We start from the raw sequence: 15,356 nt of genomic DNA, 5'->3' as shown, positions 1-15,356 counted from the left end.
CCCTATCCCTTTATTTTCCTTAACTGTTAATAGTAAGCTCTGGGTCTCCTCACTGACTGTCAATGGCTAGGACTGTTGGTCTTAGAATCAGAAAATTAAGTTCCAGAAAGATCCACATAGTTCAGTTGTCTTGAAGATGAGATTCACAGGAGAATCCATTGAGGTATAGGAAGAAAATGTTAGTCCTTCTATTTAACTTTTTAAAAAATCATTAAAAAAATTTTTATATGTTTTGTAATATACATAGTTTATAAATAGTCGCATATAGTTTATGAGTTCACATTAGAAGGCTTTCACAATTTTTTTTGTAACTTTTGGGGTTTACACATGATCTAAAGTTTGGAAACCACTGGCCTCTAGACTATTTTATAATTGAGGACTGTCTACTACTAAGAGCTAATGAACGTGCAGGCTGAGACTGAGCAAAATGAAACGACTGGTTCAAGGTCCAGCCCAGACGTCAGAAGGGCTTAATCCATTTCTTTCTCTTTCTGCATTGGTTGAGCAGGTGACTGTTGGTTAAATTGGGACATAGAACAGTAATACATACCTTAAACATTCAATTTATAAATATATGTTCATTTACCACTTCTTTTTTAAATACAGGACAAAGCCTTTTCCTTGACTATGAGCCACTGGTGGGAATTTTTGCCTAAGGTGTACTCAGAAGGCTTTGTGTACGATTTTTCAATTTGTGTCTTTAAAGTGGAGTGAAAAAATAGTTTCAAAGCAATCTGAGGGCAGAATCTTAGGTTTTTAAAGATTTTTTTCCCCTCAATCTGTATACTTAAAAGTCATCAGCACAATATTGAATTAAATTGTACTTAAAATAACATACAGCTGGGATGAGCAGATTGGAGGCCAAACACAGTTGACCATTGGTCAATATACAGAACATACAGCTCCGCTGATGGGAGCAGAAGTTCTCAGGTGTGCTACAGAGTAGTCTACCAGCAACAAGCAGTTAGCATATGGGGAACGTCAGTCGTATGGCAGGTGGGGTAGTTGATGGCTTAAATCAGGGAACTAGAGACTGTTCATCTGGAGAGTTGGTTAAATGGGGATTGCTTAAGAGAGTTTCTGTTCTATTTTACTCTGCCCACTTCTCCGTCTCTCAGGCCCCGAGAACTACATAATTACTGAAGTGCTGCCTCACCCTGTGGGGTGTATAAATCCCTTATCTAAGTTCCTCAGGGTGTGAATTCTTTGCTCCGTGTTTGGCTTGGTGTGTATATATTTTTTATTTTCAAATTAATATTATTAAAAAAACTTTCCAGCATTCTCAAACTTACAGAAGAGTTGCAAGTACAGTACAGAGTTTTTTTCTCCTGAACCATTTGAGAGTAAGTTGCTGACCTGATGCCTCCTGAACCTTGGGCGCTTGAGTGTGTATTTCTCACAAACAGGGATATTCTTCTACATAACCGTCATTCCCATCAAAATGAGGAAATTAATATGATATATTACTACCATCTGATGTTCAGACCCCACTCAAGTTTTGCTGAATGTCTCAATAATGCCTTTTATATGTATAATTTTATTTTTTTGTATTCTTCTGAGGAGGAGTTATAACCAACTCTGCCTTTACTTCATACATTTAAAATGTTGGTTTATTCCTTTAGTGCCTTGGTCAACTGGCTCTTTTTAGAAAGACAGTCTCAGTTACAGGAGAAGTTTTTTCTATGTCAGAAGTCCTTTAGAGTAGAGTATAAAGAAGATTTCTGACTGGTTTTATTTAATCAAATATTTATTGAGCTTCTCTTATGTTTCAGGCTCATAGCCACAAAATCATGATGTGTCCTTAAAGATCTTAAGCAGTGTTTTCTTTCTTGTTGTTAGAAACATCATCCAGTAGTATTAGTGGTTTCAAGACTGTGTTTAGACCAAAAGTAAATAAGGAAAACATAGTAAAATCATATGGAACTTATATTTACAGATCACATACCACAAACCTCAGGTTTTGTTTAAAGTAATAGTTTCTCTTTAACCTATGAAGATAAGAGAATGGTTGTAGGGAATAAGGTAAAGGAAGAGAATTTCCTGGGAAAATTCTTCATTTTATACCTTCATTATTTATTTATATAGGAGTTTAGATTAAGATCTGGATTTAGACTCTTGTTTCTTTGTCCTGTGGGTAATATGCCCAAGAAGCAGCAAGCCAAATGAATACCGCACAGTTTGGGGGCAAGGCTGTCAGTGTGTCTGAGATAGACGTAATTCTGCCCTGTACCCCTGGTATTCTTTACCTAGTGATGCTTCCAAAAAGAGACCTTTTGGGTGGGGATTATAATCTGACAGCCACAGTACTCAGTCTTGGATTATACTTTCTAGGGCTTCGGAAGCTCAGGAATTGGCCTGGGACGTTCCTAGACAAGCAGCTTCTCACAGGAAGGGGCCAGGGCTACATCATTGCTTGGCACCTTGATTGGTATTCACACTAGGCTTTACGATGAGTCTGTGGTTTTGGCAGTCCTTCCATTGAGTCATCCACTGGTCCTTTCATCATCCAACCTTCAGTGCCTGCTATGTGACTGCCACTGTGCTAGGCACACATAAAGATGACTAAGACACAAGTTCCTGTCTCTGAGAGGCTACAGTCTAGGAATGGGAATCAAGAAAATACAGTAGAGTGTTATAGGTGTTGTGATTGAATTATGTATGTGAAGGATGTGCTATGGGTCCAAATCTAGTGAAGGGCTTCGTAGAGGACATTGTAAGGTTTTCTTGAAAGCTTAGAGCATGGGTGATGGGGAGAGGGTAGGGACAGAAGAGCATCTGAGTAGTGGCAAATATTTCTTTAAAAAAGTAGGATATGGTGGTAGCCTAGCTGTGATATCTGTTACCCCAATAGTCACCAGTATTGACTTGGCTATTCTAACTAGTTAGAAAATTAGAAGGGTTTCCTCTCCTTATTCCCTGTTCCATATGCATTCTTATCTCATGCAAACTTTCCAGTGAAGCCATGCTTTCTGTTGAACAGAGAAAAAGCAGATATCCCTAGAGAAAGTGAGGAATGGAAAAGAACTGAATTGGAAACTGGACGTGATCGGGGCACTGGTCCCAGTTCTCCCACTAATTAGCTGTGTGACCTTCGGCAAGTCACTTAACTTTTGTGAGGCGGTTTCTTCAAGTGTAAAGTGAGAATAATGATCCTCTCTTGGCTGCCCCACAGTACTGATGGGAGGGTCATATGAGACAATGCATGATCTGTTATGGTTTAGAGTGCTCTTGCATATGTGAACAACCTTCCTTTTGTTCTTTATGGATTTTTACTTTTAACTTCCTCCTTTAAAATGCATTTGGTTATATGTAATTTGATGCATGTATCACAGGTAAAACTAGGCAGGTGTTTGGTTGTACAGATTCCTTCCTCACTGCCCTGTACTATTGCCATATCAGTTATTTTTCCATTGAAACAACATAATTGATTGTTTTTTAAAAACTTTTTGTGTGTGTGTGAGTTGATCAGCCCTGTGCTAACATCTGCCAGTCCTCCTCTTTTTTTGCCAAGGAAGACTGGCCCTGGGCCAACATCTGTGCCCGTCCTCCTCCACTCTATATGGGACGCCGCCACAGCATGGCTTGCCAAGCAGTGCGTCGGTGCGCACCCGGGATCCGAACCGGCGAACCCTGGGCCGCCACAGCAGAGCGTGCGCACCTAACAGCTTGTGCCACCAGGCTGGCCCCTTAAAAACTTTTTTTGTAGGATCTAATTTGTTTCACCATTTATAAAAATTATTATTCATGTGATCTCTTAAAGGGATATTATTTGGTTTGCCTTCAGTTGAACTAGGAGTTATGTACTTACTTTTCAAATTTTGTCTTTATAGGATTTTTAATGACTTGCTGCTATGGGAACCAACAGCTCCTTCACCAGTGGAGACATTCGAAAATATTTCATATGGTATTGGGCTTTCAGTAGCCAGTCAACTGATTAATACTTTCAACAAAGATAGTTTCAGTCCATTTAAATCTACAGTTCACTATGGTAATATATTTTAAATTTGTTCTGAAGTAAAATGCCTAGTTTATCAATAAACGAAGTAGTAGCCTTTTCAACGGATGGATTTAAAAATGTTTCTTTGATGATGTTTTCCATTTGTAACTACATTTTATAATACCTTTTAGTAATTTACAGGAATATTTCTCCATTTCTATCTGTATATTGAGTATATTATCAATTAAATGACTTATTTTTATAGCGATAGTATATACATTGTCTGAAATTCAGTGGTAAAGAGAAAAACATAGAAAGTATATTTTTATTGTTACACCAGATTTTTTGTAGAAATAAACAGGTTGTAAAATATTCTTGTGATAATGTTCAAGTTGTTATTTTAATAAGCTGTCAGAAGCATGTAATTGTGACATTTATTTCTCATAGATGAGGAAAGTGGGTCTGAGGAGGAGACTTTGCAGTATTTTTCTACTGTTGATCCCAACTATCGTTCCCGTAGGAAAAAAAAACTAGACTCTCAGAACAAGAACTCGCAGAGTTTTCTCTCAGTTCTTCTGAGTATTAATCATGGATTAATGGCAGTTTTTACAGAGGTAAAGGTAAGGATTTACAAATGCAAAGTGTGTCTTATTTTAAATCTACCGGGATATACACATCCAGTAGTTGAGCTAGTTTGAGGTTGTTTCAGTGACTGATGAAGATCAGTTTTCTGAGGCATGCCACGATGACAGCACCTTTGAGAATTTAGCTTTCATTGCAGATCAAAAGACCAAAATTACTTGGACCTTCTTTTGGAAAACGTGCTAGTTCTCCTCCTGAAGTGATAGCTAGTAATTTATCTGTAATAAAGGAGGATGAAAGTACAGGGGTTCATTTGGCAGAAGAGACCCCACATAGCATTAAATTACTCAGTTTTTAATCCCACTATGTTGGATGGTTCAGGAATCAGACCACTTTGCCGCAATGCGGGAGATTCTCCTAAACTGAATCAAGAGGAGCATCCCAAGGGTCATTCTTACTTTTCTGCATTTAAATAATGGCATCTATGTTGTTCTAATCTTTTTATTAGCAAGATAATGGAGATCTGTTGGAAAACAAGCATGGTGAATTCTGGTTAGAGTTCAATAGTGGTTCCTTATTTTGCGTGACAAGATATGAAGGTTTTGATGACAAGCACTACATCTGCCTTCATTCTAGCAGTTTCAGTCTATACCACAAAGGTAGGACAAATATTAAATATGTGTGTTTTGTCCACTTCTGTTTAGATGTGTTTAAGTTTAATAAAGAAAATCTATTGAGAACAGAAATTTCTCATATTAGAAATTATTTTCTGTGGGGTGTTCTGATTCCACTGGCAAAGTAATACTTATTGTGTATTGGGAGTTGACTTCATGTTCTTTTTCTGCAACAACTTTATTGAGATATAATTCACATACTATACAGTTCACCCATTTAGAATGCACATTTTGATGGTTTTTAATATTTCACAGAGTTATGTAACTGTCATCACAATCAACTTTAGAACATTTTCATCACCACCCAAAGAAACTCTGCTCGTTAGCTGTAACCCCCTGCCACAGCCCTTCCATGCCCCCTAGCCCTAAGCACTAATCTGCTTTCTGTATCTATGGATCTGTCTCTTCTGGATGTTTCATGTAAATGGAATCATACAATATATGGTCTTTTGTGACTGCCATCCTTCCATTTGGCATGATGTTTTCAAGGTTCATTAGAGTGTATCAGTATTTCATTCCTTTTTTTTTTTTTTTTTTGTGAGGAAGATCAGCCATGAGCTAACATCTGCCAACTCTCCTCTTTTTGCTGAGGAAGACCGGCCCTGGGCTAACATCCGCCCCATCTTCCTCTACTTTATATGGGACGCCGCCACAGCATGGCTTGACAAGCGGTGCATCGGTGCGCGCCCGGGATCCGAACCTGCGAACCCTGGGCCACCGCAGCAGAGCGCGCACACTTAACCGCTACGCCACTGGGCCGGTCCCAGTATTTCATTCCTTTTTATTGCCAAATAATATTCCATTTTATGGATATACCATATCTTATTATCCATTGATCAGCTGGTGGGACTTGACATTCTTTATTCTCTCTTAAGCAGTATTTTCTTTTGGTAACAGATACAGAATTTACCATTCTTTGAGCCCATTCCCTTTGTTACCTTGTGAATAGACATGAGATACTTGCACATTCTTAATGTTTTATCAGATTTTCCTATTAACTTTAATTTTCCTAGCATTTCAGATCTTAATTTTTTTTTAAGTTGGGTACTGTCAGTCATGTGAACGTGAGCAGATAGTTATGGATTATTAATGCCAAGCTGGTTCTGGGTTATTTTGCCTCCAGGATTATGTTATAGTCAATGGAAGTAAATGAATTTTTGTTTTGAGTTATAGAAGTCCGTGAACTAATTTCAAGTAATCATTTTGTTATATTTTCACCTCGATGTGGATGTAGGCATAGTGGATGGGGTGATTCTTCCTACGGAAACACGACTGCCTAGTTCAACCTGCCCACATTGGTTGGAACCTACTATTTATTCCTCTGAAGAAGACGGCCTCAGTAGAGCTTCTTCAGATGGTGTTGGAGGAGACACAATGAATATGCTCTCCGTTGCAGTTAAAATATTGTCTGATAAATCTGAATCTAATACAAAGGTTTGTATTTTGTACTTTTTCCCATTAAGTACTTGCTGTTGATTTGATTCTAGCTAAAAATGATTGCATAAAAGGCAACAGACTTCTTTTTTTTTTTTTTTTAACACACTAGAAAACTTTTCAAGTTCTGAGTTAGAGGGTGATGTAGGTGGTAAATGCACTTCTTTACGTTGCCCTGTACAGGAGTTTCTCATTGCTGCAGGACTGAAAGGAGCCACTCTGCAGCACAGAATGCTTCCTTCTGGGCTTAGCTGGCACGAGCAGGTAAGAGAGCTGTTACGTATGTGTTGATGTAGTTGTTACTTTATATTAACATGTATTACACATGCTGAAAAGTTAACAAATCATAAATGTTCAGTGCCCGTTGAATTGTGATGAAGTCAGCCCTCCTGTACAACTACCTCTTGGGTTAGGAAATAGAACATTATCACCTCCCTAGAGTGTAATTGATTTTTTACCTTAAAATTTGGTCCCTATGTATCTCAAGGACAGAGTTATCTTTATGTCGTTAAAGGGAAGGGATATCATGTCCCAGGACCTGTAGAGCGCCTGGCATAGAGAAGCAATAAATGATGTGTTGACTTGCACTTATAACATGTGGCTATTCTTTAAGTGCCATAACTTCAGAAGTATTCCCAGGCCAATAACATGCTTGCAGGCATTTATGAGAGTTTCTATAATTAATTTCCAGTGTAGTAACTATTTGGTTAATGAAACACAGTTGGTTGTTTTTCAGAGGAAACTTCGGGTAAGAAGTTAACTCTTCTTTATGTGAGAATGAAAACTAGTGCACCGTGATTCTCGTTCATTTTCTTTAGAAAGAGGAACTTTTTCTTTGTGCTGGGAAAATAATAAATTACTTTAAACTTGAACGTTTTCAGAAAGCTTGTTTCATAAAAGCATTTAGGAAACATGAAGGATATATATATATCCTGTATACAGATATGGGGGTGGGTAGAGAGGTGGTTAGTATGAAACTGAACTATAAAGAAGAGATTTGGCCTAACTTCCATATTTAAATTAGAAATATGGCAATATAGATGTTGGTGAGGGACTGGTCTTCAGACTGAGCTGGGTATAAATTAAGGAAAAAGAACTTCTCTCAACAATGGATTATATAGAAAACCAGATAGAGAGTTTTAAGCAGTCTTGAGCAAAATTTTTTTCAAGAATTGTTCCAAGCAGAATAATGTGAAAGTATATTATACATATTTTGTTAGTTTCATAAGATATGATTTTTCCAAGATTTCTCTAGCATTGCAATTGTTGGATGGGCCTCTTCATTTCAAATTCTAGTTTTGTAAATACTTTTTGAAATGAATTTCTTCAAAATTATGACCTTTTTCTTTTAGTGTTATGATTTTCCAATACATGGTTGCTTTTTCTGTGACATATTTTATTCTACATTGGTATTAAGGATGTCATATCAAAACTTTTTTTTTCTTCTAAAGCAGGGCATTTTATATTTTTGTGATTATAGATTTTATACTTCTTGAATATTGCTGATGAGCCTGTTCTGGGATATAATCCACCAACTTCATTTACAACTTTTCATGTTCATCTCTGGAGCTGTGCGCTTGATTACAGGTTAGTTCACAAATGGTGCAAAATAAAGTTTTATTATTTAAAATATGTACTGTTTTGGAAAAAACACATAATTCAATAGAGTTAAGGTTCAAAATGCTCTTTAAAGGGAGTGTCTGTTGTTGCAGCGGACTGATATGCTGTTGTTTCTTTTTGGTATCAGGCCTCTTTATTTGCCAATCCGATCTCTTCTTACTGTGGAAACATTCAGCGTTTCTAGTAGCGTGGCCTTGGATAAGTCATCTTCTACTCTCAGGTACCTGTGTGCACTTCATTGTAAACTGAATGCAGCTGTTCAGAACATAATAGTTAATATTTATCTAAACCATTTGATTAAAATCTCAATCTTTTGTTAAAGCCAACATACTTTTACTAATAGTCATGTCCCTTTATCCAAGTTTTCAGTTTTTCTTTCTAAGATGATTCATCCCATCTCTTCCGTTCATTATTGTATTTCATTTTTAGGGAAGAAATTAATTCTTGAGATTGTTAGTTTACTTTTGAAAATGTATATATAAACTTCCCATAATACCTGATATGCTTGATTTTCATAATTTAAACCCTGTGAATTTGGGCGTCTAGCAAAAAAAAAAAACTGCTGAAAATTTAGAATTAATTTGAGCAGATGATTTAATCTCATTCTTTACACCATTTAAATATTCCTAGCACTCATAAACAGTGAGTTTTAAAGAAATGTTGGATGACATTTATAAGTAAGAAACAGTGTTTCCGGGACTAGCCTGGTGGCGTAGCGGTTAAGTGCGTGCGCTCTGCTGTGGCAGCCCGGGGTTCGGATCCTGGGCGCGCACCGATGCACCGCTTGTCAGGCCATGCTGTGGCGGCATCCCATATAAAGTGGAGGAAGATGGGCACAGATGTTAGCCCAGGGCCAGTCTTCCTCAGCAAAAAGAGGAGGATTGGCAGATGTTAGCTCAGGGCTGATCTTCCTCACAAAAAAACAAAAACAAAAAACCGAAAAACAAACCAAAAAAAGAAACAGCATATGGCTTTCATAATATTTACATTAGAAAGAATGATACAACTAAGTATATAGTGATCATGTGGCATATATTCGAAGTTAGTTTTTCAGATATTGATTTTATCTTTTTTTCTCAGAATAATTTTGGATGAAGCTGCTTTATATCTGTCTGACAAGTGTAATACTGTCACTATAAATTTAAATAGAGGTAAGAGTTAAAAAACAAAGTCTGGGATGGTTGGATGCTCATTTATATTTGTGTGTGAATGTTTGAAAGCATTTTAACTCGGGGACGATGCCAGTGAACCAAGGGTCTTATTAAATATCAGTTTGAAGTTGTAATATCCTTTTAACATCAGTTAAGTGCGTCAAGTTGTATATACTCTATTTAATATAAGACAAATTTTGTTTCAAATTTTGTTATTAAAGTCAATTGTAGGATTTTCGTAGGATGAAACTATATTTCCATTGCATTATAAACATTTGTATTACTACCTGCGATGAATTTTAAAGAAATGCTAGCTTTGTTAGGTGTTCATTGGGTAAGCATTTTTTGAAAACTATACTCAGACATTTTATTACTTTTTAAAATTTTAGATTATGTTCGTGTAATGGATATGGGGCTTTTAGAATTAACCATAACTGCAGTGAAGTCTGATTCTGATGGAGAGCAAGTAAGTTATTAAAATAAATGGAAAATTTTATTTGTCTCCTACTTTTTATAGGAAAGACTAAAAATATATTAAATTTACTGTAAAATTATTTTTCCACTTACCTCATTTTGGTCAAAAATAGGTAAAATATTTTAAAATCAAAATTGAGTTATTATAAATAGATATTTCCTGTTGCAAGACAGATTATCACATTTTATTTAATATAAACCTATGCAAAAAATGAAATTTTTGTCTCTTGTGTGGAAGACATTGTCATCCTTTTTTCCCTGTGTCCTGTCCAGACTGAGCCACGCTTTGAATTACACTGTTCCAGTGATGTTGTCCATATCAGAACGTGCTCGGATTCTTGTGCTGCATTAATGAATCTCATTCAGTACATTGCAAGCTATGGGGACTTACATGCAGCTCACAAGGCAGAGGTGAAGCCTGGAGCCCCTCAAAGAGAGGTGAAGGTACAGCTGCAGCATCATTCATTAGAAGTCACTTACCCCTCACCCCATTCTAGCCCCGTGAGTGACATGTTTACATCAGTGAGGTCTTCTTCATGACCGTCATAAGGTAGAAAAGAAACTTTGAAAAATCATCATTTCAGAGTGGCAGGGTCTGGGAAGCTGATTCCATGGGCCTTTTTGGAAAACTGTTCTACTGTTTGATATCTTTGTTTCAGAACATTAATCTCAAGCGACATAATACTTTTTTCCAGACTTACTTCCTCAGGGAAGAAAGAAAACATTTATCATATAAGAGCGTTTTATATGCAAGTTATATGTAAAAATTCTATGAGAAGATAGATGGAAGGCATTAGTATTATTACCAGAAGACTTATTTATGTAATATCATCTTCCATGTTTGTTATCTATAATACTACCTAGTTTTCAGTATACTTTCTCATGTGTGATTCCTTTAACCCACTGCAATAGAGAGAGGTTCAAGGTTATCATCTCTGTTTTACAGATGAATAAGTTAAAACCCAGAGAATTTAGGCAATTTGCCCTAATTAGTAGCAGAAACAGCAACAAAACCCAGATATTTTGATTCCTGGTTTAATGCTTGCTTTTTTTTTTTTTTTTTGTGCTGAGGAAGATTCGCCCTGAGCTAACATCTATTGTCAATCTTCCTCTTGTTTTGCTTGAGGAAGATTAGCCCTGAGCTAACATATGTGCCAGTCTTCCTATACTTTATATGTGGGTTGCTGCCACAGCATGGCTGATGAGTGGTGTAGGTCCGCGCCTGGGAGCTGAACCCGTGAACCTGGGCTACCGAAGTGGGGCACACCAAACTTAACCACTAGACTACAGGGCTGGCCTCCCTGGTTTAATGCTTTCTGATGCCCCCAAGTGTCACCTCTCTGCCGTCTCTTATGTCTAGATGGAGCAATGTCCAGTTTGTTTAGCATTTTTTATTTTTCAGTGTTTTCTTTCTTCTTTATGGCCTCTTTGAACAGAATTCTCAATCCCCTTAGGCTGTGGAGCCCCTAGTAAGGGGCTGACTGGCCTTGCATTATCTTTCGTTCAGGATGATCTTACACTTCATGTGTGTTACACTTCTGTTTTTGGTTCTTTGCTCCTGTCCTATTTTCCCTATTAATAAAGTGATTTATGACACACTCTCTCCACTGTTTATTCTCTTTTTAAAAAACATTCTTCAGTTTATTAAAAGTTATTTTAAATTATTCCTTTCAAATTGGATCTTTCCATTTTAGAGTCATGCTCACATTTTAGAAAACATGATCTGGATTTAAGGAATCCACTGTTCACTAACCAGAATGGTAAAGCATCAGTGCTGGAATTGAACCCTGTGAATCACCGTTTAGTAAATTTCCTCTCTTGTGTATGCCCCCTGCTGTCCTCAAGTGTGTCTATTTGTTCCAAGGAATGAGTCTGACCTACAGTGGCTTTGTCTCAAAGGAGTGAAAGTTGTTGGCAGCTGTCAGATTTGAGCAGATCAAACTCTGTACAGAGAGAGAGCCCCTCTCCCTCAGCTTTACTGTAGTTTTTTTCAACCTCCTTCTCTTCTAATGTATTGCCTCTTCAAGATCCCAGTTCACTGTGCTGGCTTTGAGGCAATGACACATTTGTTTCTATTTGCCAGTAGTTGTTGGGGTGATGATGATACATTTTCACTTTAAGTTTTTAGTAACAGCTGCTGGGCAGAATATAGAAAAATGAATATGTTCCTCTTTCTAGTGTTTTTGTAAAAAAGTAGTATATTTCTAGGACAAAATAAATGTTAAGTAGCTTGCTTCTTAGAGCATTTTCAGTTATTTTTAATTAGATATTTTGGCTGCAGGTAGATTCCAGTGGTCGATCGTCCTCACGTGGTCCAATACTTCCTGAAGCAGATCAGCAAATTTTACGAGATCTGATGAGTGATGCTATGGAGGAGATTGACATGCAACAAGCCACTTCATCTGTCAAACCACAGTCTAATGGTAAGACAGACAAGACTTTTTCTCTGGAAGCACTATTGTTGTAGTTGAGGGGTACATTATTTGTGTTCTTATAAATTCTTCAATAAGTAACTTATTAAAGAAAAGACAAGTCTGAGTTCTGGTGGATATTTGTTAGTCTGTCAGCTTGTGTTTATTGAGTGTCTTGTAGATAAATAACACTGGCCAAGGTGTTGTAGGGGATACAAATTAAGTAGAAGACAAAGTTTATGTTTTCTGGTAGCTTATAGTTTAGTAAAACAAATTGGCACTAAACCAGACTGATGCTAGTACTTACAATGATTGAGAAATGATATAAGAAAACACTTTAGAGTGTGGTATATACTCTAACTACTGTTTGGAAAGGATTGGAATCATTTCCTTAGACTTGAGTGAAAGTGAAATGAGTTGACTTTTAAAAAGTGGGTAGGATTTAGGTGTGTAGAGGGGAGAGAGAAGGTCATCTTGACAAGGTCATTAATATCAACAGAGGCACAGACAAGGGCATGTGTGGCCTTAATTATCTAGCAGCTCAGGCTGTTACTGGAACAGAAATTCTCTTCTTTTGGAAAGAATTAGAGAGCCTTGAAAGCCAAGTGGAAGCATTGGAGTATTTTGAAGCATCTATCTAAAAAATATTTTTTTCTAATTGGATGAACATAGCTATTTCTGTATGTTGTGAATTCTTAATTTTTAAAATTTATTTCATGGTGTTATAAAAGTTTAGCATTAAATGTTGCTTTCATTCTAATTTAGAATAAATTAGAATTAAGGAAGAAAATGGGAACTTTTAGCTTCCTGTGTACTACATCATTTGTAATACATATTAGCGGCTAACCTACTTACGTGGGAAAGAATATTTAATAAGTATTTACTGAGTGGCTTCAATATACAAGATTTTGTACTCGGCACTGGGCAGTTTAAGGAGGAGGAGGTCTGAGGTGCTGCCACAGAGGAATTTAAAATCTAATCTGTGAGCCTCTTGAGGCTGAAATGTCACTTGACTCATCTCAGTGTTCTCAGTCCATGTCACACTGTTTGGTTTGAATGACTGAACGAATGGAGAAAGAATTAGTAAATCTGATATGTAATATGAATGTATAAAAATGTATGTTCACATATAGATTTTGGCACACATACAGTCTTTTGTGAACTTCATGTTGAGAGAGCTGCCTGAGAACGGGTGTCCCATTTGGGTATCCAGCGCCCCAAGAAGTAGTCGTTTTATTGCTTGGAATCACTCTCTGGCCTGAGACATGCTCAGCAACTGATTCCCCCACCCGCTCCAGAGGCGGAGGTTTCCTGTAGATTTAGGTGAGGCACTGCTGCAGGCAACCAGTTCCCCTCCCATTGCAATATTGTCCAAGAAGTTTCTTCCAGAGCTCCACCCACAGGACAGAATTGTCAATATGAAATTCTGGGTAAAATGAAACTCCGGTCAACACTAACCAGCTGCGGCCGAATTCCTGAGCTTCTCTAACGCCAAATAACTAAGAGGAGACTGTCACTTTATCAGACCATCGTTTACTGTTTTCTTAGAGAACTTCAAACTTATTATTAGTCTTTTTATTAGTAGTCAGAAGGTTATTCTAAGAAATAAACGAGATATTACAAGTGAAAGTACTCAACATAATGTGTACCTGACACATGGTTAAAATGCTTAATAAGTGGTGTTGTTGTTGATGTTTCAAAATTGCCAAAATTGAATGTGGTAATCTTTTTACCTAGGTGTTTTGGATGAAAAATCTCAAATTCAGGAGCCATGTTGTTCAGACCTCTTCCTGTTTCCAGATGAGAGTGGGAATGTGTCCCAGGAGCCTGGCCCCACTTTTGCCTCCTTCACTCACCACTTGATTAGTGATGCAATGACAGGTGTGCCCACGGAAAATGACGACTTTTGCATTCTTTTTGCACCAAGAGCAACCACTCAGGTAATAAATTGATAATAGGATCGAGGCCTTAAAATAGTGTTATAAATTGAATTGGCCAAAGGGTATCTGAAAAAGATTCTTTAGATTTTGTTAACACTTCACAGTTCAGAATTATTTTGTTTTGTAATTTACTATTGATGCTTTTTAAATGTTTGTTATGCTTTACTATTTCCATGATGTCTCTCTCAGAGACTCAGAGAAGAATGCTCTGTCTTTGCAAAATTCCCTACATAGATGATTGAACTACAGATGTTGCATGTAGTAAGATAGCTCTTCAGGGTAGTGGAATTAAATGGCAGAAGGAGTGCTGCACAGAGTTGCTAGTCCAAGAATCGGGAGAGATGAGATGGGGTTTGTGTGAAGGCTAATGGTTGGTTGATATTTATAATTTCCATTTTAGAATCATGCTCACATTTAAAAAGCATGGCCTGGGGGCCGGCCCAGTGGCGCAAGCAGTTAAGTGCGCGCACTCTGCTGCGGCAGCCCGGGGTTTGCAGGTTCGGATCCCGGGTGTGCACCGACGCGCTGCTTGTTAAGCCATGCTGTGGCGGCATCCCATATAAAGTAGAGGAAGATGGGCACAGATGTTAGCCCAGGGCCAGTCTTCCTCAGCAAAAAAGAGGAGGATTGGCATCAGATGTTAGCTCAGGGCTGGTCTTCCTCACAAAAATTAAAAAAAATAAAATAAAAAGCATGGTCTGGATTTAGTGAATCCACAGTTCACTAACCAAAATGGTTAAGCATTGGTGCTGAAATTGAACCCAGTGAATCACCATTTGGAGTATATATGTATTAAACTGCTTAGTAGTAACTTAGTAGGTGAGTGTATTTATTTTACTAAGTTCTGGGAAATTAAAATAAAAGCAATCTCATTATTAGGGTAAGCTCATTCTTAGGAACATGGTAATTTGGCAGTATGTTGAAGTATGTCATGTTTGGAATGCAGTATTGACTTTGAATTAAATAACTACACACGTACACGCACACACATCAACACACACTAAATCTGTGCCTTTTTATTGTCAAACAAGTAGAAAAGCCAAATTGTAGACTATAAAGAGTCCTTGTGGAGTGATTCAACTAGAACAGAGAGTCCATTTTATGGTTAATAAAGCAGAGTATCTTGTGTGATC

General features: G+C 37.4%; 1 protein-coding gene across 3 annotated transcripts in view; it reads left to right on the top strand.

Moving 5' to 3' along the window:
- The window catches only part of ATG2B (autophagy related 2B), a 75,512-nt gene that overhangs the window by 37,118 nt on the left and 23,038 nt on the right, over positions 1-15,356 (top strand). For all 3 annotated transcript variants that reach the window (XM_058567650.1, XM_058567649.1, XM_058567651.1), the window contains 12 exons: positions 3,831-3,988; positions 4,385-4,557; positions 5,028-5,178; positions 6,428-6,627; positions 6,811-6,891; positions 8,108-8,214; positions 8,375-8,467; positions 9,328-9,398; positions 9,788-9,864; positions 10,146-10,310; positions 12,154-12,295; positions 14,021-14,223. In XM_058567650.1, coding sequence (XP_058423633.1) covers positions 3,831-3,988; positions 4,385-4,557; positions 5,028-5,178; positions 6,428-6,627; positions 6,811-6,891; positions 8,108-8,214; positions 8,375-8,467; positions 9,328-9,398; positions 9,788-9,864; positions 10,146-10,310; positions 12,154-12,295; positions 14,021-14,223 — 1,621 coding nt within the window. The remainder of the gene's footprint in view (positions 1-3,830; positions 3,989-4,384; positions 4,558-5,027; positions 5,179-6,427; positions 6,628-6,810; positions 6,892-8,107; positions 8,215-8,374; positions 8,468-9,327; positions 9,399-9,787; positions 9,865-10,145; positions 10,311-12,153; positions 12,296-14,020; positions 14,224-15,356) is intronic.

The sequence above is a fragment of the Diceros bicornis genome, chromosome 24 (genome assembly GCF_020826845.1).
Source record: "Diceros bicornis minor isolate mBicDic1 chromosome 24, mDicBic1.mat.cur, whole genome shotgun sequence".
NCBI classification, from domain to species: Eukaryota; Metazoa; Chordata; class Mammalia; order Perissodactyla; family Rhinocerotidae; genus Diceros; species Diceros bicornis.
Note: the sequence above shows the minus strand (reverse complement) of the source record. Positions and strands in the feature narration are given on the sequence as shown.